Here is a 23,088-nt window from a genome sequence, read left to right as displayed (position 1 = left end):
GCAGCAATGAGCACATTCGGCATGGAAGTCTTTACATGAACCCATCCAAAGTATATTTTAATGCCTTGCCATTAGGAAGCTAGTGAAGAAATTCAAATACTATTTTCAGGATTGGATAGTTAATGTTCTTTATTACAGTTTAAGCAAGAAGAGTTGAAATCAATATAAATTATTTCTAAGCAAATAGCAGTGCAATAGAGAAGCATTTAGGTTAGTTATAAATATTTTTCCTTGTGTTAAAATTAGTGATTTTTAGATGGAAACTGATGATTCAAACGTTTCAAAAGTACAATTTTCTGAATACAGCTAAAATGTATTCAACTGTTTAAAACTCTACTTGTAGGAAAAGAGCTGCTTCCTTATTTGAGATATTCAGCAATTACACTGTAATATTTGAGTTCTAATTTTATACTGTTCTAAATTCAAAAGGAATGCTTAAGAATGTTTCAATTAGATGTAGACTTACAGCACATAAAAGTTGTACAATTTCCTTATAATATTTCTGTATAAGTAAGTTCCTGTAATGTGAACATAAAGCAAGAAGACAGAAGTTTCAGACATGAAGTAGGTAAACGTGTCATTGTAAAGCTGATGTACTTGGGGATAATTTACATGAACAGTGAGTACCCATTGTGCACCAAAGCCCCCAGCTGTGTTACCATCCATCCCCTGGTGTGAGAGCCTTGTCCAGGTGTGCTCACTGAAGGCTTGACATGGCTTTCTGCAGCAGCTGAACCATTATGGGATAGACTGGTGCAAACTCCTTTCCCTCTCTTGTTCTCACTGATTGAACATAAGCTTCCAGTGCACCACTAGAAAAAAAAAAAAAAGAAAAAGAAAAAAAAGAAGTAGCTAAAGCAATTAAGTACTGTAAATTCAGGATCTGCAACAGAAATTAATTGCTTTCTTCCCTCCTGCAAAATTTTCCTCAGATGGTCCTACTTGTCTGAGGAAGGAAGTGAACACGGAAGGCATTGCAAAGCTCTATATAATTGTTCCATGATCTTCATCTCCTTTCTTGCATGTTTGAGGAGCAAACAAGTTAACATTTAAATAAGCAGCAGCATGTTGCAGATGGCTTGAAATGACAGCTCTGACGCACAGACTCAGTGCTGCACTGGTAACCTTTAGAGAGGGAGAGAATAATCTCCAGCTGCTGCAGACGCTGAGAGTGCAACTTCCAGCAGGAAAGGTGGGGCACTGGTGAACACCCACCGTGCCCTGAGGAGATTCCTGGCACTGCCTTTGCAACTCCCATCATGGGCCTCAGGAAACGCTGCACTAACCCCAGAGAGGGCTTGGGCAAGGCACGGCCTGGCTCTCTTACACATTGTCACAGGATGTCACACATGGAGTCACCATGTGGGAACTGCACAAATAAACACTGCACAGCTAAAAGGGGTGACTGTGGTGATGCTTCACAACACAGGGTCACCTTTCAGCCAACATTCTAGCACACAGTATTGTTGAGTGACAGCACATTTGTAAAACAAACACTGTAAGTGCTCATCTGTAAGATTCCAACTTACTAATTCATTAAGTAGGCCAAGCTATCGCTGCCACACTTAAATATAGCTTTGAATATAATTTTCTTTTCCCTTTCTGCTTCTATTTCTTCATTTAACTGATATGATCATCTTGGATTTTCCTTCTAAAATTTCCTTATATTTGTGCTATTTGCAGCAAAACTGTGACATTAAGAAAATGCACAAACAACAGACCCCATTTCACATGGAGATTAACAGAGCTCCTGGTATGTGGCTGTTCCTTTTCTAATACAGATTGTCACCACAGTGCTTCCAGCCCCCAGGGTCACTGAGCAGGGAGTGGGTCTGGGTTTTGTCTCATCCCTTCCTTTCTGGAAGTGCAGGATGCACCAGCACAGCTGCTCTGCCAGCCAGGGAGCCCGCTGGCTTTTAGCTACATGGCAGGAACATTCCCAGTCCCACTGGGAGAAGGCAGATGGTTCTTGTGCACATCTGGTGAAGGGGTGGGGGGGGCACAGGGGTCAAGGGAGACGGTAACACAGAGCAACCACAAAGCTGTGCCTGTAAATACACACCCACTGCTGTAGGATGGTGGGCTGTGCAGGCAGAGCTGTATTTACGTTTGCTGCTCCTTCCAACAAACAAGCCTTTGGTGGAACCCTGCGTTCCTGCACGAAGAGTTCATGGACTGGAAGGCAGCACTGCTCCCTGGTACGTGCCTGCTGGCAGCAGCAGGCAGTGAATTAGGCAAGGCTTAAGGAAAGGAAAGCAAAAGGACTGAAGAATGATATTCAGCCCATGTTTCACACACAGAGGCTTCTCCTGGCGTAGGATGGTAAGAGAGGAGCAGCCAAGATCCCTGTGTGATGCTGCAGCCCTGGGAAGCCTCAGATGAGCCCACCAAACCTGACAAAGCAGAGGAGATGGTAGGAAGGTGCAGGGTCACAGTACACTTGGGTGCCTGAGTAAAGCTGCTGCTACCTCAGCAAGGGCTTGGCCCTTCCTCAATAACTTGTGCCAGAGCGTGGCTGGGAATTTCCAGCAAAGTTCATTTATCAGCAAGTGGAAGATGCTCCTGAGGCCAAGAGCCTGTGCTCAGGACTCTGGAGAGCGGAGTCTGAGCTTTGGGTTCCTGCAAGCCAATGACAGCCATGGCAGCCCTGCCCCACGAGCTGGTCCTGGGGCTGCTGCCACTCCTGCCAGCACTGATCCGTCAGCCTCGCTGGCAGGGAGCACCAGGAGGAGCTGCCTGTCCCCTCTGCAGCACCAGGAGGAGATGCCTGTCCCCACCTGCAGCACCAGGAGGAGCTGCCTGTCCCCTCTGCAGTCCCTGCCATGGAGTTTGACAGGAAGAGAGTGAAGTGTGCAGCTGTGCAACCAAAGAACCCGAGGCAGCTTCACCTCTGAGCACAGGGTGGGACTGGAACAGCACAGCACCAGGGAATTCCCACCACAGCTCCCCATGTCCCATGCAGCATCCAGACTCACAGCCCCTCTTTGCTGAAGCCCAGGACATGTTGTCTGGGAGGACACCAAAGAAAGATGGACTGGATGACTGGAGAGTTGAGACCCCTCAGAAAAATAAAGTTACTGAGCACAGAAACAGTTCCTCATGCTGGCCTTGGTGCACTTGAGAGCTCTTAAAACTTCCTTGTGAGCTACTGCTGAGGGGTCCACAGCAGGTACAAATACACTGTAAGGAATCACTTTGAATTTTCTGCACAGCAACAAACCACAACAGACAAGGAATCTGTTACAGGCAGAAAGACAGGGAAAGAATATTTATTTTATCTAGCTAAAGTAAACCTGACATTTTGCCCATGGTCAGCTCTCTGAAAAGCTTCAGCCTGCTCCTTCCCAATGGTCCCTGGGGAGCAGCACAGGGTCTACAGTGAAAAAGGCAACTAAAACTAGCTTTGTAGCTAGTTTTTTTGCAGCTACAAAGTGCTTTGGGTGCAGCTCACTTCATTCCCAGTAAAGGCCATCAGCATCATGAACTGCAGAGAGATTAGGCACATTCAAAGGTTTATTTTAAATCCCAAGATTTAGAGAGAAAAACTGGGGGAATGGGACAGCAGGAAATTGTGCTTTTTAGAGAAACAGGCCTCTTGTAGCAAAGGGGGGCAACATGTGATGAGCAGACTGAGCAGCAGGTGGGAGATGCAGGCAGGAAAGGGTCAAGGATGACATCAAGGATGCCATCCTGATGAGTGGAGATGCTTCACAAGAGTCTGAAATGTCTCACATTTCCACTCAGGTCAGCACTCAAGTGCTCTGGTCAGCAGTAATTGTTAGACATGTTAGATGTTTATTAGCTGCTACAAAGAATTGTCCCTTGTTTTAAAAAGACAGTTGAGGAACTCCTGTGAGTTTTCTTACTGTAACTGTCATTTATCTTGATAAATCTCTCCCCTTCCACTCGGCAGTATCCCTGTCTTTTCCATCCTATACACTCCTCAAAGTCTTGGTGAAGTTGTGGGTTGGCATCATTACCCAGACAGTAACACTGCTGTCCCTTAACTGATTTATCTTCTTGCTTTGAAAAAGCCCTTGAAAAAGATTACAGAGATAACCAGATAGATGAAAGGGAGAAGCTTTACCCTAAAAGCAGCACCCAAAACCACTCAATGTGAGCCCTTGATAATCCTTTGCCAGACAGTTATTCCCATCAGATCAAACAAGATGGAATGAGATTTAGGCTATGCTAAGTGCCATACTGCAGTATTACAGTCCCACTGTCACACCTCTAGCAGCTTTTATCTTTTTTCCTTCTCTCCTGCCCCAAAAGAATCTGATTTAACTCGCAAAACCAACTCCAGAGGCAGCTAAAAGGAGTTTTGCAGGTCCCTTCTGCTGCACTTGCCCTTTTACTGTGGCTTTGCTTGCATTGTTTCAAACAGATGGAGTCAAACTTCACAAACATAAGCAACCTGAGAGCATCACAACTCTTACCCACTCCAATCAGTAATGCCAATACTCTAAGGTGAATTCTCAGGCATTTTTCTAGAGACCTTTTACAGCTTTACACTAAACAATGAAAACAAAAGCTTTCTGAATACTCCAACTGCATTCACTATTTTCCTGTGTCCCACACCTGCATCTCCAAGAGAATATTTAAACACTCTGAAGCTGAATTTTTTTTAAAAAAAGCCATTCATAATTTCACTGTTTCACCTGAAACAGTGAAAGAGCAGTGTCTGTGATAAAGCAGAGTGGCCTGGAGAACTCCCTGTGCCCACCAGGGCAGGCTGGGAGCCGGCTCCACACAGGCAGGTGCAGGAAAGCAGCCAAGGGGAGGACGAGAAGCTGCTGCAGCTGCTGAAGGCTGCGAGCAAAGAGGCAGCCACGGGCACCTGGGGCTCCACATGCACAAGGGGACAAGGGAATCATGGCCAAGCTCAGAAAACTCCTTTGCATTGCTGCCTGTGGGAATGACAGCAGGGAGGCAGGCCAGGAAGTCTGTCCATTCCTGGTAGCAAAACAGCACAAATCATAAATCCAGGCAGGAAAGTTGTTTGGAGTCCAGAGAGTAATGGTGAGGTTGCTCCAGAGTGAGAGGGAGGAATGGGCTGGAAGAGGTGACTAAAAGCACCAATGGTCATAGAGTAGACATGGTTCCAGAAGCTCATTTGGGATGGGAATTTTGTTTTGCTGAAGGCAGTCAACAAGGCTTCAGGGGACTGCAGCATACAGAACATGGACAGTGCAGGAAGTTGCTTGTGGCAAAGCAAGATGATTGCTCTGCATGCAGCCAGACTTCAGTGCAGGCTGCCTGAGCTGGGCAACCTGGAACATCACAGGAGCCTACCTGACTAATCTGGGGAGACAAATGAATTCAGGGGCTTTGTTAACACTTGAAATGCAGAATTTTCCATGACATTTTCGTAAACTTTAGCAGTTCTAGCTCAAATGAGCTTTTGTTAACTATGCTGGCAGTACAGAACTCAATTCAGATGCACCAGTTTAGCATTAGAATCTTGTCCTTAGAAAGGCAGGCTCACTCCTGTTGAGGACACTGTAAGAACACCAGTGCCAAAGTAGTTGTGGAAAAATAAACAGCCCTATGGGTGAAAGCAGTATCATGAAGTCTCCAGCACAGAGAAGATCACAGCTGTTGTCATATGGAAAGATGTAACATATATCTGTATTATTGTTTTTAAGATGGAAGAAACCCTGTTTATGTAATATACAAAACATACTCTTGAAGGGATTAGACTAAATAATGCCCTAAATTCAGCATCTTCTAGTCTAATAAAGGACATAAAACCTGTTCAGCAATCTGTTTCTATTTTAAAAGACAAGCTATGGTATACATTACAAATATTGTTTGCAAAAGAGAGCTATGGAAGGAGGGTTGGTGGGATGTTCTGCATATATTAATGCTTCATTAAAAATGCCATAAGAAGTAAGGAAAAAAAAAGCCCTAAGTTTAAGATGCCCTCCCACATAAGGAAAAGGATTTTAAAGCACTTATTAAATTACTTCACTTGCATGAGCAAAACCATGAGCTTTCTTGGAAATCAGGACAAGCTGATTATATAAGACCCTGATAGTTCTTCTTTAAAATGTTATTTGAACCCATGAAGATTTATATCTAGAGTTAAAAGGAAAAAAAAAATATTATTTGGGTTGTGGTTCTTAAGGGATCTTAATGTGGATCCCTTACAATGACTCTAATTAATTAATCTTATATGGAATTATGAATCCTAGTGCTACCCTCCTGGGCTCTGCCTTTGGTCAAATGGAGTCAGATTTCCATGGTGAGCTTCAGAAGAGGCAGGGATCCTCTTTCTGCTCAGCACTGGGACTGCACCCCTGTCCTGATCCATCAGCAGGGCAGCTGCACGACACTGGGCCAGACTTTTCTTTAGTAATTTGGTAGAAGTCTCTTTGCTCTGCAAACTCTGGGGCAAAGCACAAAATGGAACATCTGCTGTGTATGAGCACATCTGTGTGACACCAGGTCTATTTAACCCAGTGCTATAAAAATTACTGTAAAAACAAACAGTAAAACCTCCAGCAGCATCACCTGTAGGACAAGAGAGGAGCAGGAGACATCTCTGGTTGTTGCTGTCTGCCTGAGTGCCCCGGGGTTTGTGCCTGGCTGGCAGCGCTGCAGCCCCTCCGGGTGTGCTCCTGCCCCTCCTGTGCTCCTGCAGATCTGAGCCCAGGGCACAGCTCTGCCCACCAGGCTGAGCCCAGCACAGATGGGGCTCTCACAGTGCTCCTCAAGCTGCCATTTGTCCCTGCCCCAGGCAGATGAGTGGGCAGAGCAACTCCCCAGCTCAGGACAGCTGCTCCTTATGGAAATGAACCCTTCACTGGGTCTGGCTTTCAACTCTGCTTCAGCAAGGGTGAGCTTGAATAAGGGGAGTTAACACACTCTAATGGTAAAGGTGAGAATTTGGCCCTTGAATGGATGAACTATCATTCAGGCTGGCTCAAATTCTGTCAAGTCTAATAGGGCTTCTTTTATGGAAGAAAAATTGAGTTTCCAAGCTTAATTTAAAAAGAAAAAGAAAAAAATTGCCCTGACCAGGCAATTGCTCCTTTCAACACAATCCCTGCTCAGGAAGAACACCTGCAGCAGGGTCATCTCACCTAACTTTAAATGTCTGCAGGGCAGCTGGCTGCCTGGGAGAGCTCCTGTGTCCCAGCCCACACTCCATTCACTGAACAGAGAAAATGGGAGCTTTCAGGACACAATGCAACTGACCTATTTTAGGTACCAGCTTCAGGATGAGATGAATCAGCCCCAGCAGCGCCTGTTTCTCTCTGTTGTCTATAAAGGGAGTCTGGCAAATATACCTCTGGCCAGGTAAATACCACCCCCATGCTGAACTCAAGCAGAAGGAAATGCACAAAAATGCTCAGAATGGGACTAATTCATACCATTCACACCACGTTGCAAGCAAAGCATTTAAGACCTACAGAGCGGAAGCAGCACTCCAATTAGCTTTAATATGAGCCTAGAAGGATCCTGGTAACACAAGGAAATTAATATCTAGGCAGCAGGTCCCTAGAGTAATTGCACACTTGTTACAAAAGGAAGTTGCACAAAATTACCATTTGCAAGGCTGCGGCAAACAAAAAGAGAATATTTTGATGTAGGGCAGTGCAGGGATCTGAGGGCTCCAAACATCCAAAGTTCAACTCACACAGCTGAGCAACTACAGGTGGAAAAAGCCTGAGGAGGGAGACTGATAGAAGAGCAAGAAGCCTGCAGCTCAACTTGGGTTCATATGAAGCACACAAAGAGCTGGCTCAGAAATCTTCCAATAGAGTATTAAAGAAAATATGAGTGATTCATGGTCATACTAGTGACTGATGTCTGCTTGCCTGCCTTACATATGGATAACTAGCCATGAAAAATGAATAAAGGATTCAGTGAAAGGATTGAAAGGAAAACTTAAGTATTCCAGCTTAGCTACTTGGTCTAATGGATGACACTGTCTCAGCCTAAAAGCCTCATCCCAAGGTTTGCTCCTTAATACCTCCATGGTTAGAACAATTTATCAGTGTCTGAACATGACCACCAGCACGTCCATTAACTGAATCAGTCTGGATGAAATTTAATTGCAGACAAAGACAAAAATGTGCTGTAGTTTAAGGATGGCATTTTCAAACTTGGGAAAACAAACTGAAGAGAAAAAATCCCACCAGTTTCAAATGACTTGCATTCCCTGCTTTCCCTACTATATCTGAGATTCAACAACCTAATCAAAATATTCATAGCTGATTACATATACACCTATCACCTATGTCCCTGTAATTCAGTGTCATGGCTTGAGATTCAAGAAAAGCTGGTTTTGTAGACAAACTAGACTAATCACAAGTATGATTTTCAAAAAACACACATATGAAGAGACACAGTTTGTTTTTTAATATTTCAAAAATAAATCCTAGAAATATCTACTGGTGATCAACTAGTATCTTCTTAACTGGCCTGATCACTACATGGGACTGTGTGGTGCTGTCAGCTTCAGGAAATGTAAATATTTATAGCAGACTCCTCTTGGCTGCTTTAGAAGTGTGGACAAAAAACAGTTGAATTTCTGAGGCACAACCACTGTTGCTGGAGTGGAAAAGTCAGCTTTTACCACTCCAGCAAAAGCTGCAACATCCATGCATGGTAGTTCAAGGACAGAGCTGGCTCCCAGGCCAGGTGGAGCCCAGTGCAGCCACGTGTGTCCCAGGTCACTGCTGTGGGGGACACCAAGGTCACTGAGAAGATGGCTGGAAAGTTTAGGGCTTTAGGAGCCAAATGAACATCTGAGTCTTGAATCCTGAGGATCTCCAGGTTGGTTTTGTCAAGTTCATACAAATCTGCTGTCTGTAACATACTTCAAAACTTTGCTTGGTTTGAAAAACAAGACTCTTCATAACTTTTCCTAACATCTTAAGATGCAAAATAATATTTAGCTATGAAGTCATCTACCCTAGCAACCTGATGTTATTATTATTTTCTAAAGATCATGGGTTGATTTCCTGAAGAGCAACATTCCAGGTGTGTAACAAGGGTCTTCCAGTTTTGGATTTCTACCTACATTTATATTGGTTAAGCTTTCAGAGCTTCTATTTCCTGACACAGATGACAGGACAGCTGCAGTCTTGACTTTACAGCAGTTAGGAGAGGGAAGCAGTTTTGCAAAAACTCAGTATTAATTTAAGCCATCATTGTGCACAGTTTACTTCCTGTACAAGAGGATTATGTGCTCCTTCCAAAGGCCCTGGAGAGTTTGAGCACAGGGCAGTGGACAGGAGAGCTCAGTTTGTATTTCTGCCACTTTGCAACTCATCCCATGAGTGGAGAGAAGGTAATGGTATTTGTGATACATCCCCTGAGGCACATTATTTTTACTTTTCAAGAGCCCTAGTGTGCAGATAAGTTCCTGCTCCATTATCATAAATGCAGAGGAAAAGAAGCCGGATTTTTACCGTATGAGAGCAAGCCTGTCTTTCTCAGCTGGATGATCATCGAGCCACTGGGAGTAGCGGGCAATGGACCACTCAGCCCTCTGGAACAGAGAAACACAAACACCAGTTACACAAAATGCAAAAAAGGAAACAGACACACCAATTTCAGAATCACAGATGACATAAATGAAAGCCACATGAGGCTCTCAATACTGCAGTGATGCAGACTGAATTAAGAAATTAAAGACAATTAACAGGAATAGCCCAGTATTTTATTTGGGAGCTCAGAGGTCATCTCCTACATCAGCTCTTGGCCCATTTCTGACAGGGTTTTTATCTAGATTTCCTGCATCTTACAAGAGAAGGATCCAGGCAATTTGCAGACTGGGGAAAGGTCTGCAACTTCTACTACTTGCTGACAGAATAATAAAGAATTGGGAGTCTATTTAATATCAGGTTATTGTATCCCTACTATTAATCAACCAATTTAGTAAACCAATTATTATAATGCATTTTCCACAATAAAAACAAAGCCAAAAATTATATAAAATATGCATTTTAACATTTTTTAACTAAAACAGCTAGGGCAAACTACAATGCTTTTTGCACCTCAGGACATCTGAAAATAAAAGGCAGGTTGATCTTATTACCTGGAAGGGTGATTTTAGCTCTGGTGGTGCTCTTGTAAATAAGAACTGAAGAATAATGCTGAATGGAATAACCTCTCCCAGAGCTGGGCTACTGGCAATATGCTCACTGGTCTGGAACAGCAGTGGTCTGGAAAAATGTAACAATACACTCATTAAATGAAGAAAAAGCTTATCTTATGCATTAGAAAAGTGCCTCTGTGTGGTGGCAATATTGTGTTAGGATAGAACATCGAGTTTTTTGCCCCTACTATGCATCTTGGGTTTCCAACACAGGTCCAGTTTGCAAAAATTTAGGGCAGTTGCCTATTGTAATTAAACAACAAAGGACTGTAAATTTTGTATTTCAGTGAAAACATTTAAGGTAACTATAGAATTCGCTGTCATACAGAAGATGTACTGAAAGCAATACAAAAAAGTACAATTTGGCCAACATTTGCATGACAAAGATTGGTAAATCATAGTTATACTCTGCATAAAATTTCAAAGAACTTTAATCTATTTCTAATTTGCAGGTGGGTGTTGCCAAAAAAGCTCTCAGTTCAATCAGAACTAACAGGAGGTAATAAATCAGTTTGAAATGCAGTTTAGTCATCCTGTGACTGCTCCTCACCTGAATGACCTCAGCTGTCTGTAGGACTTGCCCAGGTCAGAGACTCGCCGACACAGCGGGGCTACTGCTAACTCCATCTACAAAAGCAAACAGTTCCATTTGAATTACATCCTCCCAAAACATAACACCTGGCATTGAAGCAGCCTGTCTTTAAGCAATAATCCAAACTTACAGACTAAGTCAGTGACTTCTATCTGGAATTAAGACAAGAAAGTCTTTTACTTTCATACTATGTTGCCCAAGCCAAGACTTCTGCCTTGTTCTTGGCAGCACAGGAAGCATTTCGTGACAAATGTCTCTACAGTCTGTGCATAACAACAGAAGGGGCCTCTGAGCTTTCTGAGACTAAACCTTTGTTTCTTGCAGCAGGTTTATTTTGTTGGCGATGAGTTTCCTAATGAAGCACTTGTGTCAATACCCCAAAAATCTGACTGCAGTCTGGGAAGAAAGCAAATCTAGGCAGGTCTCCACAAACCACTGGTAAAGCAGTAAAACTGCAGGCATGTTTCAGCTGGGCACCCTTTCCTTTGGTGAAGGACAAGGTTAAAATGATCCTTTCTTGAACAGTGGGTCCCAAATTTTGGGGCACAAAACCCATACAGATTAGATAGAAGGCAGCTGAGATCTATTGCCAAAGGGTCATATGGAATCACGGTTAAAGAGTAAGACCATTATTTTCATACTTATTTTCATACTGTTGGGTTTCTGAGTTAGAGCAGCAATCTTTAAAACAAGTTTAAAACACTTTCTGTTGTTGAAGCATGGGAGTTCAGCTTTTTTGAAGAAGAGCCAGGTTTCACTTGGGTTTTTACATCTGAATACCATCACAGGCTCTTCATTAACAGTGAGGACACAGAAGTGAGAAAGAAAGTGTTTCCCTTCTGGATCCCAGACTGAATGAACATTACACAGCAAAATTTCAGTTAATGTGCACAGCAATACAAACACCACCACTTAAAAAACCCTGCAGGTAATTTTACTCAGACATGGCTTAAGTCTTAATTTTTTGCATTCCTGAAGTGTCAGCCAAATAAGGGATCAAGCTTTACTCTCTGTTTTTTAAAATCCCCAACCTGACTTTTCAGACTTTGATTTACATATAATGCACAATTAAACTAAGTTTCAAACGATGACAGCTAAAATAAGTAACAGGATCAAAACCACCATACAATGAGTTTCCCTTGTAAGTAATATTGCTGAATGAGTTTCAAAGTGTTTGTGATATGACACTATTTACAGTGAAGTCTTTAATACTATTTTATTGTTCTTTCCAGCTGCAGCATTTCCTCAGACATAGATGGCTGCTGGGCCGCCAGCTTCACCAAGAGCACATAATATGCTGGGATTCCAGCATAAACAAGGAACAGGGTGCAGTGAACTATGATGCCATAGTTCATCTAAACCCAGAAGAACTTAAATTAGTGAATAATGCAAATCAAGGCTATATACTTCAGGCATCCCTCTTTAAAAGCAGGTGGCAGGATAGGAGTCATCTCACCTGCTTCTCAACATCTACAGGTTCTCTTCAAAGGCAGTGGCAAGAAACAGCCACTCTTGTGGGGCTGATGCACCTTTCCTCAAGGTGGACACCTAAAGTAGGTCAGGTGGATCATGTTTGTAGGAGTAACCTACATGACACTCAGGCAAAGCTGGGAAAGCCACAGGGTCCAACCCAAGCATTTTGGCTTCCCCTGCAGACCAGGAGAGGTGGGTAGCTCTGGAAAGCAATGGGGAGCTGTCCCATGGGCAGTGCACAGCCACTGCCTGAGCCCAGGGACCTCTGCGTACCTGCCCACATCTGGCACTTCCAGGCCACTTGAAATCTGCATTTTATGGAGCTGGAAAGGAGAATAAAGTGAATCAAAAATCCAGGACATAAGGAAATAAGGCTCCAGACCTGAGTAACAGCCTGGCTTCCTCTTGCCTGCTGCCCTTTTTGGTTCCCAAATCTTTAGGCCATGAAATAACCCCCTGAGGATGAGGTCACCTCTCCTGCAAGCAGGTGGGAGGTCAATGTCCCTGTGGCCCAGGAGCCAGCAGCTGCTGTGCTGAGTCTGCAGGCACAAGGGAGTGAGGGCAGGCTCCCAGGGCAGGCAGGATCTGCAATGAAGTTACAGCAAGTCCAGCACATTGCTCCCAAGGTGCCCCAGGAGCACAGGTGGGAGCCAAGAGGCTGCTGTGCCACACAGCATCAGGAACAAGAGCCAAAACAAGGAGCTAACCAAGTATGCCTTGCTGCATCATGATACAAGAACCCTACAGATCCTGAAAAACAAACAGGAGCAAGACTGATTTCTCCAGAGCTTCGTTTCAGGCGTCAGTACTGGCTGGGGGCAGCTGGAAGGAACTGATATCCTGCAGGAGCTGGTGTCCCAGCTCTGGTGGGAGCTATGGGTTTGTAGCTGGGAGGGACCAGGGAGAAGATAATTCCTTTAGGTTCTTTAGAGACTTTGATAACAGGCACCAAACTGCCAGTCTGACTTGTGGAAACAGAGATGTGTAGATGAAACGGTACTCAAGGGGGGGAGGAAATAACAGCATAGCAAAATATAATTTTGCTTAATAAGTTTTAAAGGATTGTTTCGCTCCTGGAACATAATATGAAGAATGAGACGTTAAGTGAAACTTTCCACAGCTTAACCAATTCCTTATTAAAACAAATTTAAATGAATTCTCTTGAATATACTTTGTAGTTTCCGTAAATTAAAATTTTTAGTCTTAAGTGCTAAAGAAGAAAAATTACTTTGGAAAATTCTATTACTTCATCTCCAACCTTTATTCACTGTAGGAAATTATTAGTATTGCTAGAACTAGATAGATTTAATGGCAGCAGATGGTGGATTCGTGAAGTAATAGCTGCCAAAGAAAAATATTGTTTTTAAGCTTTGCAGCATACTATACTATCTCACATTGACTCATGAAGAGTGGGAATGAGCGATAACTAATGTGGTAAAAATGTACATAAACCACAGAAACCCTTTTTTTTTAAACTTTACAATACCAGTCCTTGTGTTATAACCCAATCTCTCTCCAATAAACAATACAATTCACATAACAACTAAGATTGTTTTCGTTCCTTGAATTTTAGGTGTTTATCTGAGCCCAGTGACACGGTGGGATGCTATGGCATCCTTCTGCTGTCACAATCACTTCTGAGGCCACTGAGAGGGGTTTAGTGTCTGTGCTGAACATTGTGCCAGCCCAGGAGCAAGTGCTGTGGAGGAAGCACTCTGCTGGAACAGCTGCTGTTTTCAAGGTGCTGGAATTGGGCAGAGAACTGAGCGTGCATCACTTCTGCTTGTGTTACCTGTCATCACCTGAAACGGCATCAACTGTTGATTCACACAGTGAGCTCTGCTGTAGCAGCCTCTGCTGTGATACACAGCCATCATTTCAAAGCCTGCCAGTGAGCTCTGACATCAGGGGATGCTTTTGGCTGCTGGCAGCCAGTGTTTGTATTATCTCTGCAAGACCTTTCACTCAGCCACGTCCTGTGGACTTTACATATAAAAGGGTAAGTAGCATTTTCTGTTTCTTTTCCAAATTTCCCTTCCAAACTGCAAATCTGAAAATTCAAACATCCAGGTTAAATTCAGTGATAAATCAGGTGTTCAAGCAGTAATTTGCAATCACAGAGGCTTGATGTGATATTATCATTAGCACAGAATCCAAGGGGAGCATTAGGAGATGAATGTGCTTGCCAAAAAGCAAGCAGCAGATAGAACAGAAGAAGGCCTAATGACTTGTTTCTTTTAGCTTTGTTCAAAACCCATTGCTTTGCCATGATTTATTCATGCTGGTTTGCTATGCTTTGCAGGACACAGTGGCAGGCGCCTGCCCAACATATGCTTCTTTTCAATGGTTAATGCTATCTAAGCCCAAAAATGCAATATTATCTTTTCTTCTCATATGGCTCTGCCATAGCCCATGGCTAGGTGGTCAGTTATCTGTTGAACTATTCACTGGCTGGCCATATTGAAAAAAATACATCACATGCCTGGCTTCTCTAATTGGATTATGTTCAGCAACCCAAGGGTGAAGTTAATACATAGTCTAGGTACAGATAATGCATATATATGGAAAAGTGGTTTAAAAAGCCCATAGTGAAGTTATTTTTTAGTGCCTATTGTGTTATTTTCAAGATCCTTCATTACTTAAACAGCTGTTTTTTCAGCTGGAAAATCTTAACATTAAATTTTTAGCAATTACATTTCCTCCTGGCCAAGATGAATTCCAAGTTTTTAAATGTTACCTCAAAATGCTTTTTTCTAGCCATTCACCAAGACAGGATGCTTTAACAAGCAAGGGAGCAGAAGAGCTGAATTATTATCTGAAAGAAGCTGGCCTTGAAGGGATGTGCAATTTGATTTTTCCCCAGTGCAGCAATTCCAAAACGGTTGCTGTTTAAGTAAATCCTTCAGCTGGAACACCTCTAAAATAACACACATCAGCAAATAATTCCCTCTTTCCAGGAAGATAATTAGCACTAAACATTAAATGTATTTTAGCTTTAGTAGTTTCTGTCTTTATGACTTCAACTGTGATTACAGCATCCTGCTGCTCTCATTTCTCTGTGAGATAACTAGAAAGCAAATTTTTTAGGAAAAATTATAAAAAGCGCTTTTACATTTGTATCATCATGTTTGATCAAATACGCAAATTTGTCTACATTTTAAAAAATCCAAATGCCTAATAGCCATACTTTTTTTAATGTCACATATTGAATCAGGAAACCAGATTCTGACCCTAATCTAGCCAGCAAGTAGGAACAGCTCTTCCACACTAGAATTTAGCATTGTAAACTTCTACCATAAAAACACTTTTCTGGGAAAATTCAATAAAACCCAAATATTTTGCAGTAACTTTCTGAGAAATACTTGAAGAATTAGTGGCAGCATTAACTGTACCCTATCAAAACACTCTGCCCACAGTACTGAACAAGGCCAAAAATCCCAACCATAAATCACACCTAGATAAGAAATACAGAAAAGCATATAGAGAAGAGTATCAACTCTAACGGGACCAATAAAAATAGTTCATTCTTTTCTGCATTTTCCAGCACTTCCATTGAGTTTTAGGAAGGCCTGAACTACAAGCCAGAATCCGAAATTGTGCCTAAGTGCTGTAACAACTCTGAACACCAAGCAAGTAAAAACGTCCTCTGGAGAAGAACTTGCACTCTCCAGAAACAGAAGTGTTGAAAACCATCAGGGCTTGCTGGCTTGCTTGCCTCCAGGAGAACATTTTTTTCAGTCTGACAAGTACTGAATTAAAAAGTGAAATTTGGTATTAAATATGTGAGTATTGAATTATGGGCACCTTGAAAATACAAAACCAAACAAAACAAGCTGATTTGGGTGTATACAGGAGTGAGCTGAAGAGTAATCTTGTGCAATTGCTTGCATAAAAACTGAAACTGAGAGCATGAAAAGAGCTGAACTCAGCCTGGAAATGTTTCTAATGAGACTCCCAAGGAACTGTGGCACTGATAACAACCTTGCAGTGCTGTGCACATTTCCTAGGGCTGGCAATGTTCCTGTAAGCACTGATTTATATGCAATCACATTAATGATATTCAGGCATATTTCAAGCCTATCATAGCTCTCTACAGCTGCCACAGCAGCACACACCTAGTCTCACTGCTGAGAAATCTGTAATGCACAGGGCAGCCAAATGCCATACTGACACTGCAAACAGGGCAAGACAGATAATTCAACAGAGCCACAGCAGTAATACCTAAGGTATGAGTAGCTGAGGCTCACTCCAGAAAACTGGCTGTTATGCACCTCAACAAACCCACTTCTGAATGAAGAGAACTTGAAATTCATTTTCTCCCTTCTGTGTGGACACCTGTTGTTTTGAGGCAACTTATCAGTAAAACACGTTTTCAGTGCAAAAATTTTGAAATCAGACTCTCAGCCAAAGCTATTCTTACTGAATATAAAGCAGCTGTAACTGTGTGAGTGCCCTGAAAGAATGTGAAGAAGCATGAGATACCCAAAATCTGATGCCATCAAAGGTTATTGGATTCATTGCATGTGTGCTTATAATAAGAACTCTAATTAATCAAAGCTTCTGGACAGATTTCTGCCCAGGTCTTTTGCTTGCAAGCAACCCCAAAATACCAGAAACGTCTTAGATCTCAAAAGTAATTTTTGAGCAGGAACATGTAACCTTTTTTTGTGCAGAGAAAATTCGAAATTACTTTACAAGACAGAAGACAAGTAAAACCAGTTTATAAACAAACCTCCTCCTACACACAGTATCTTTCCAGGCAGGTTGTTTCCTTTGGGTTTGGCTTTAGTCCAACAATGCAGTGCCTTTCTGGGACTGAAAAAAACCCTGCACGTGGCACTTATGGCCATTTGGAAAAAATTTATCCTTCTCAGCAAGCCAGCAGCCCAGCTAAATACCTGCTCCCTGCCCTCCTCAGCCAAAAGCAGCAGCAAGCTCTCCTAGTCCCCACTAAAGCTGCCATTACACCAGGACTGCTGGCTGGGTCAGAGCAACAACCACCTTCATGCCAGGCTCCCAGGAGCACATGCACAAAATCCACCAGGTTTCTGGGAGGAGCACACACATCCCAGAAAACAAGGATATAAGGCAGTGTCCACTTACAAAATGTTTCAGTCCTTTTCCTTCCATCCTGAGCAAGAGGACAGAGTGTCCAGGCCATTTGGATACTCCAGCCCCTGTGCAGCCTGGGACACCCAGAGCAGCTCTGAGCAGAGATGCTCAAAGGCACAGAGGGAGCGCTGAGCTGGCTCCTGCAGCTGTTTGGACATGGATTTCTTGTCTTAAGCCCATTTTTAAACAAGCCAAGAATACGGTGCAATGTGAAGAAAAGAAAAACAAGCCCCCAGATGCAGCAACAGTTGAAGCCAGGAATGAATGCAAACCCTTTTTGTTTCATACTGTGGCACAAAAGAAATCAGAATATTTATGTCTGTGCAGTTGTCCATTGAGAAGTTATACTCAGCACAATGGGGAAGACCATGCAAATTCCTCCACACTGTACAAAAACATGTTTACATTTTTCATTTAAAAGGTAGTCCATGTCAGAGTGAGAAAAATCAGTGTTTAAAAACTTTTAACAAGTTATATTTTTAGATTATAACAGGTGCTTAGATCAGATGCTTTTGCTGTACAATCAGGTGAAAATATTTTCCAAATTTATATGACTGACTTTAGCTAAAATTACCATAAATTACAAAAATTATCTCTATTCCTTCCACAGGAAGAGTCAAGTGTCCTTTTTTTGCTTCCAATTTTATGCCATTGTCTTCAAAATAGAGAAGGGAATGGAACCTTCTCGCTGAAAGCAATTGAAAACTTCCCCTTCATTTCTGTGGTTAAGGGCTGATTTGCTATTTCTGAGTAATGAATAAAAAAATTTAATTCAGGAGTATGTAACTCACAGGCAAATGATACAAAGCAGCCAGAAGAAGAAGGAGTGGAGGTGGCAGCAATTCCTCCCTCCCTGCCTTCCTCTCCTACCTCAGTTACCTACCAGCCAAAATCAGCACTCAGCATGCAGACAGCCAGTGCTAATTCCCTTTTCCACTTGGATAATAATAAATGGCAGCCTCAGATTGATCCGTGGATGCCTGATTCTTTGGCACATTAACCATACAGTGGTACTGCAGACAAATTAAATTTTGATATAGTAGATAACACAGACAGGTAATGGATATGAATCTAGCAATTTCTTTTGTGGTTTAGTCCTGCACAGGAGTTAAGCAAAGCTGAGATGCAGGTCAGTCAATCAGGTCACAAAGACAATCTCACAAGACAATTGCCCTTCTCTTTTTCATAGGGCAGCTCTTGCCCAGGATATTGATGTTTCTTTAGCTTGTCTCCTTCACTGCAAAGCAGCTGAGTTAGCCATTAACCACTGTGGGCATTGTGATATATAGAGTGATTAAGGAAGTGGCACACCATATTCCATTAGAAGAGAGAGAAAGAATGAAGTGAATGAATGGTGGCAAATGATGGACGTGCCACAGAGGTTGGCCCAGTGGGACAACATGCCAAGATGCAGCAGAATTTAAATGCAACAGTCCCCTGGACAGGAAGCTGTCAGACCTCCCTAAATGTGCCTTACAGTGATGAGGGATCTTCAATGACTTAGTGGATGCTCTTCTCAGGATCCAGTATCTTATCAGAGAGGATGCTAGAGCTGGAATGCACCAGTCTCTACAACTGCCTGTTTACACCTCAATGGGGACAAAAGCATTGACACTTTCCAGTGAAATGACACCAAAATCAGAAACCAGCACTGAGGGTACCTGTGCAAAATCCGCTGCCAGGCGCATCTTCCCCCCTTCTCCGAGGGGCCTGATCAGACTGGCATGGCGAATGAAAAGCTCAATTGCTCTTTGAGCCATGGCTTCAGTGTTATCAAAGACAAAGTCAAAACACTCAAAATGCCTGAAGTAGTCGCTCATGACTCTTGCTATGAAACCCTGAAGCTCTTTCATGTAGAGAGAACAAGGGACATCTGGTTTTCCTGAGCCGGATAATGATCTGAAAAAAACAAGAGAAGAAAAAGAAATAGGGGCAGCTAAATTCATCTTTAAAAGACGACCAAAACCTATTCGATTCTTTTAAACTTTCTTCCTACCCCATCAAGTCATGGCATGAATTGTAGAGTCTCATTTCTACTCAGAATACAGAGCATGTAACTCTCTCTGAAACTATAGTCAGAAAATATGTCTTTATCAGCCATGCCCATGAAGAATTAAAAGACGAAACAAGAAATAAAAAGATAAAGGGCAACACCCCACTCCCTACCCAACCTGCAGAGCCTCCTTCAATTTGGAGCCTACACCTGAGATCCTAAATTTGTATGTCCCAGTTGTTGATTCAAAACTCTAAAGGGGATCATAAAATATAAACATATGTCACAGGGTTACTAATTTAACCTGTCAATCCCAACCTGTTCTCTGTACAGAATAAGTCTCTGAGATTCCTCCAAACCCAGGATTACAAAGTCAGTATTACAGAAGCAGTACAGAATCCCTAGATACAAACCAATCCTCTTTCTCTTTCTTTGACTGACAGGGCAAAGAGCACTTCCAAACTTAGAAGAACACACAGGGTATCTAATAAAACTTAGCCTTTGGCTGGAAACTGTTTGCCCGCCTGGAGAGGTATTGTGCTACTGGTGCCAAAAGAAGGAAAGGGTAAAATGTTGTTTAAAAAAAAAAAAAAAAAAAGGAAAATTCATTACGTCTCTGAAAATATAGTATTTTCAGTTAGTTTTCAAGACAGAAAACAGGACAACTGATGATGGTGCAAGCAATGTCAGAACAGACATGACAACCAAAATAAAATTTAGGAAGGAAGTCTCAATTATACATCAGGCTCAAGATCTTGGCATGTAAAGAATCCTGGAAATTTTCATGAAAATGCACTGGGAAAATAGCATAACATACTGAACCTGAGATTTAAATTTTTTAAAAAGTCAATTTTAACTATTACATCACAGGCTTTAGAGAAACAGGAATACTGACAGTTCTGAAGACTGCCCAAAAAAAACCACATTTTGAAAGCAAAAGGGCTTTTTTAAGCACAAAAATGGCCTCTTGTCAGCTTTCTTTTTTTATTTGAAATGAATTTTACTCAACAGATATGAATAAAAAAAGGGGGAGGGAGAGAAGACAGATGCTACCTGATTAATTTGTTTCAACAGATAGGTGTAATTCTGCTTCCTGTGTTCATTAACCATAAAGCATCACCTTCCCTTCAACAAACAAGCACTCTTGCTTCAAGGGCATTGTGGCAATAACAATCTGTTACACACATGCAAGACATCTTACTTGAGCAATGGTAAATGTAAAAGACATTTCTATTTACCCAGAAAAATCTTCCTGGTGCATAGTGATGATAATAGCTTCCACTGAATCTCCTACAGAGTTCAGTAGCGGCTGAACAGCACTTCCCATTAGATCATGGACTGCCTAAAATAGAACAAGAAAAAGGCAGAAGTAAAGAAACAAAAACTAGAAGCATTTGCACTTTAACACCTCAAAAATACCTTAGGAACCAGTTCATTTTATCAGTGCTTTTTATTATTTTGCATTTGAAAATGCAAAATAGGAGAACCGAACCTAAAGATAACATTTTTCTTTAACTGATTTTACCAGTAAAGGCTGCTTGCTGCTTCCTTCAAAAGCATTCCTTTTTGAAGGAAGGCTTTACAAATTGCTTTGCCCAGCAATTTGGCATTCCTGGTTTGTATATGTTTTGGGGCACATTTGGCTCAGCTGTTCATTGCCCAGACACAAGCTGCCCTTCATTCCCCTGGACACAACCTCTCCCAGGTCAGTGCCCAGCAGGACAGACTTGGAGAGCTGTCAGCCACAGCACAGAGGCTGCACCACCATCCACATCCCCCTCCAGGAAAGCACCAGGTCACATAAAAATTATAATTTGATGTCTGTCGGGGGAGGAAGGGGGTGATGAAGGATCCAGCTATTGCTGTGTGAATGCTGCAGAGAAAGACATTTATTTTCACAGTCAGAGGACATGTATGTCCTGACTGTTATGAGAATATTCTGAATACAAGCATGACTCAAGCAGTGATTTGGCACAGGTAACACACATGTAGCTGAAGAAACAATAAATTAGAAATGTCAGAATATTTGTATACCTGTTACTGAATATACTGATGTAAAATAATAGGTGGGAAATAAGTGCCCATTTTAAGTGTAACAAACAAAGCCAAGCTCAGCCCTGTCCCTGAAGCATATAGACATTCAATTACCTTTAAGGCAGTTGTGACAGTTTGCTCAGCAGCTGCTGGAAATGAGCTCTGACTGGTAATAACCTAAAAATTGTAAAGTAATTGTTAATAGTCAGCATTCAACAAATTATTAGAATTCATAATATTCACCATCATTAAAAACACACTGAGTTATCCTTAGTAATGAGTGTTTACAGATAACTATCAAGTGTGCTCTATCCAGACAGAATTTTCAGTGCATCATCAATCCTTTGCTCTCAGATTTCCTATGGACTCTGCTTCTGCCTTGGCAAAGAAATGACTCAATGGAGTGAAGCTGAAATTTAGCTGAAGGGCTAACAGAATCAGAATAAAAATAACTGGTGTATTCTCCCACTGCTAAGTATAGAATTCATGGAGAACTATACAAGCAGCTCTGTGGCAAACGTTTGAAGGAATGGTTGTTCTTTCTCAGTATTATGACTATTATAGCATAACATGTTAAATAGTTGTTTATGTACAGCTAAAACAATATTAAAATTGAGAGTCAAGGAATGATCTGAAGGACAATTCTACCAATTTCCTTACAGTCTTGAACATGCTACACAATAGTATTTTTAAGCCAGATAAGTACTGAACTCAAAGACTGAATCATATCAGATCTCCCTCCAACACTAAGACACATGAGGTTCATTACTAAGTACAACAGAAAAAGCAGACTTAAAAGTTGATCTACCATCTGTTTGCAAAATCCAAGGAAATTTTACAGGCTTTTTAGCATTTTTTAAAATTCTTTGAACATATCCAGAGTCAGGAGTACTCATGATCTTTTTTCTAATCAGGCTAGGATTTAAATACGATTAACTGCAAGTACCAATATATCTGTTTGGTTTAGTTTACAAAGACTGTGTTAACAACTGGCATCATTAAATCAGTAAATTGGAATTATTCATAACTGTGCTTAGTCCTGAAAAATTTCCAGGCCAGACTTTAGTCACAGCAATAATGTATGGAGATATTTATGAGCTATTGCTTTTCTAGATTTCACCCTTTCCTTCTTTTCAGTTTGGCCACAATTGTGGGAAAGCACTGAAGGTCTCCTGAAAAACATAAGCTTGGGCTGAAGCAGATGCAGCAAGGGTGCTATCAGCCTGATTAGAACAAAGACAGATAAGAAAAAACAAACAGTTCAATTGTTTATGCTCACAAAGTAATGCCTGTCGGATGTGATTATTCTCTAGAAAGATATTTTTATTCTTCTAATATTGACAGTTTGTCATATAGTGGGGCTTACAAGGGCCAGCCCAGCCTCAAAGTGCTGTACAAATGCACTGTTTTGTGTTTGCTGTACAAACACAAAATTGGGTTTTATTTGTCAAGAGCTCTCATCTGCTAAACAGAGATTAGCACCGGATAGAGCAAGCAGGTAACATTATGGCAAGAAGAGGAATGCCAGAAGAAGCCTACCTTCAGAACAGCCTGGTGCAGTTTGTACAGAGAATTGACCACAGCCACGTTCCTCCTCTGGCCCTCTGTCAGTGGCCCAATCACCTGGCTGGCATCTCCTTGAGTGGACAGCTGCAGGGATCCCAGAAAATATTGGTACCAACTTTTTAAACAGTCTATCTCCACTAAATTAACCATGACAGAGCAAAAACCAACAGGCCCTCACTACCCAATGTTCTTCCATTTAACTCT

The 23,088-nt window shown here is 41.9% G+C and overlaps 1 protein-coding gene across 4 annotated transcripts in view; it reads right to left on the bottom strand.

Annotated features, from left to right (window-relative positions):
* Positions 1–111: 111 nt before the first annotated feature.
* Positions 112–23,088, bottom strand: part of COG5 (component of oligomeric golgi complex 5) — a 173,111-nt gene continuing 150,134 nt past the window's right edge. For all 4 annotated transcript variants that reach the window (XM_064702835.1, XM_064702836.1, XM_064702838.1 and 1 more), the window contains 8 exons: positions 22,858–22,968; positions 21,433–21,495; positions 20,523–20,626; positions 18,953–19,190; positions 10,665–10,741; positions 10,055–10,181; positions 9,426–9,505; positions 112–812 (listed from right to left, as the gene is read on the bottom strand). In XM_064702835.1, the coding sequence (XP_064558905.1) occupies positions 698–812; positions 9,426–9,505; positions 10,055–10,181; positions 10,665–10,741; positions 18,953–19,190; positions 20,523–20,626; positions 21,433–21,495; positions 22,858–22,968 (915 nt within the window). In that variant the 3' untranslated portion in view covers positions 112–697. The remainder of the gene's footprint in view (positions 813–9,425; positions 9,506–10,054; positions 10,182–10,664; positions 10,742–18,952; positions 19,191–20,522; positions 20,627–21,432; positions 21,496–22,857; positions 22,969–23,088) is intronic.

This window comes from Zonotrichia leucophrys, chromosome 1A (genome assembly GCF_028769735.1).
Source record: "Zonotrichia leucophrys gambelii isolate GWCS_2022_RI chromosome 1A, RI_Zleu_2.0, whole genome shotgun sequence".
NCBI lineage: Eukaryota > Metazoa > Chordata > Aves > Passeriformes > Passerellidae > Zonotrichia > Zonotrichia leucophrys.
The sequence above is the reverse complement of the archived record's forward strand: the minus strand, read 5'-3'. Positions and strand labels throughout refer to the sequence as shown.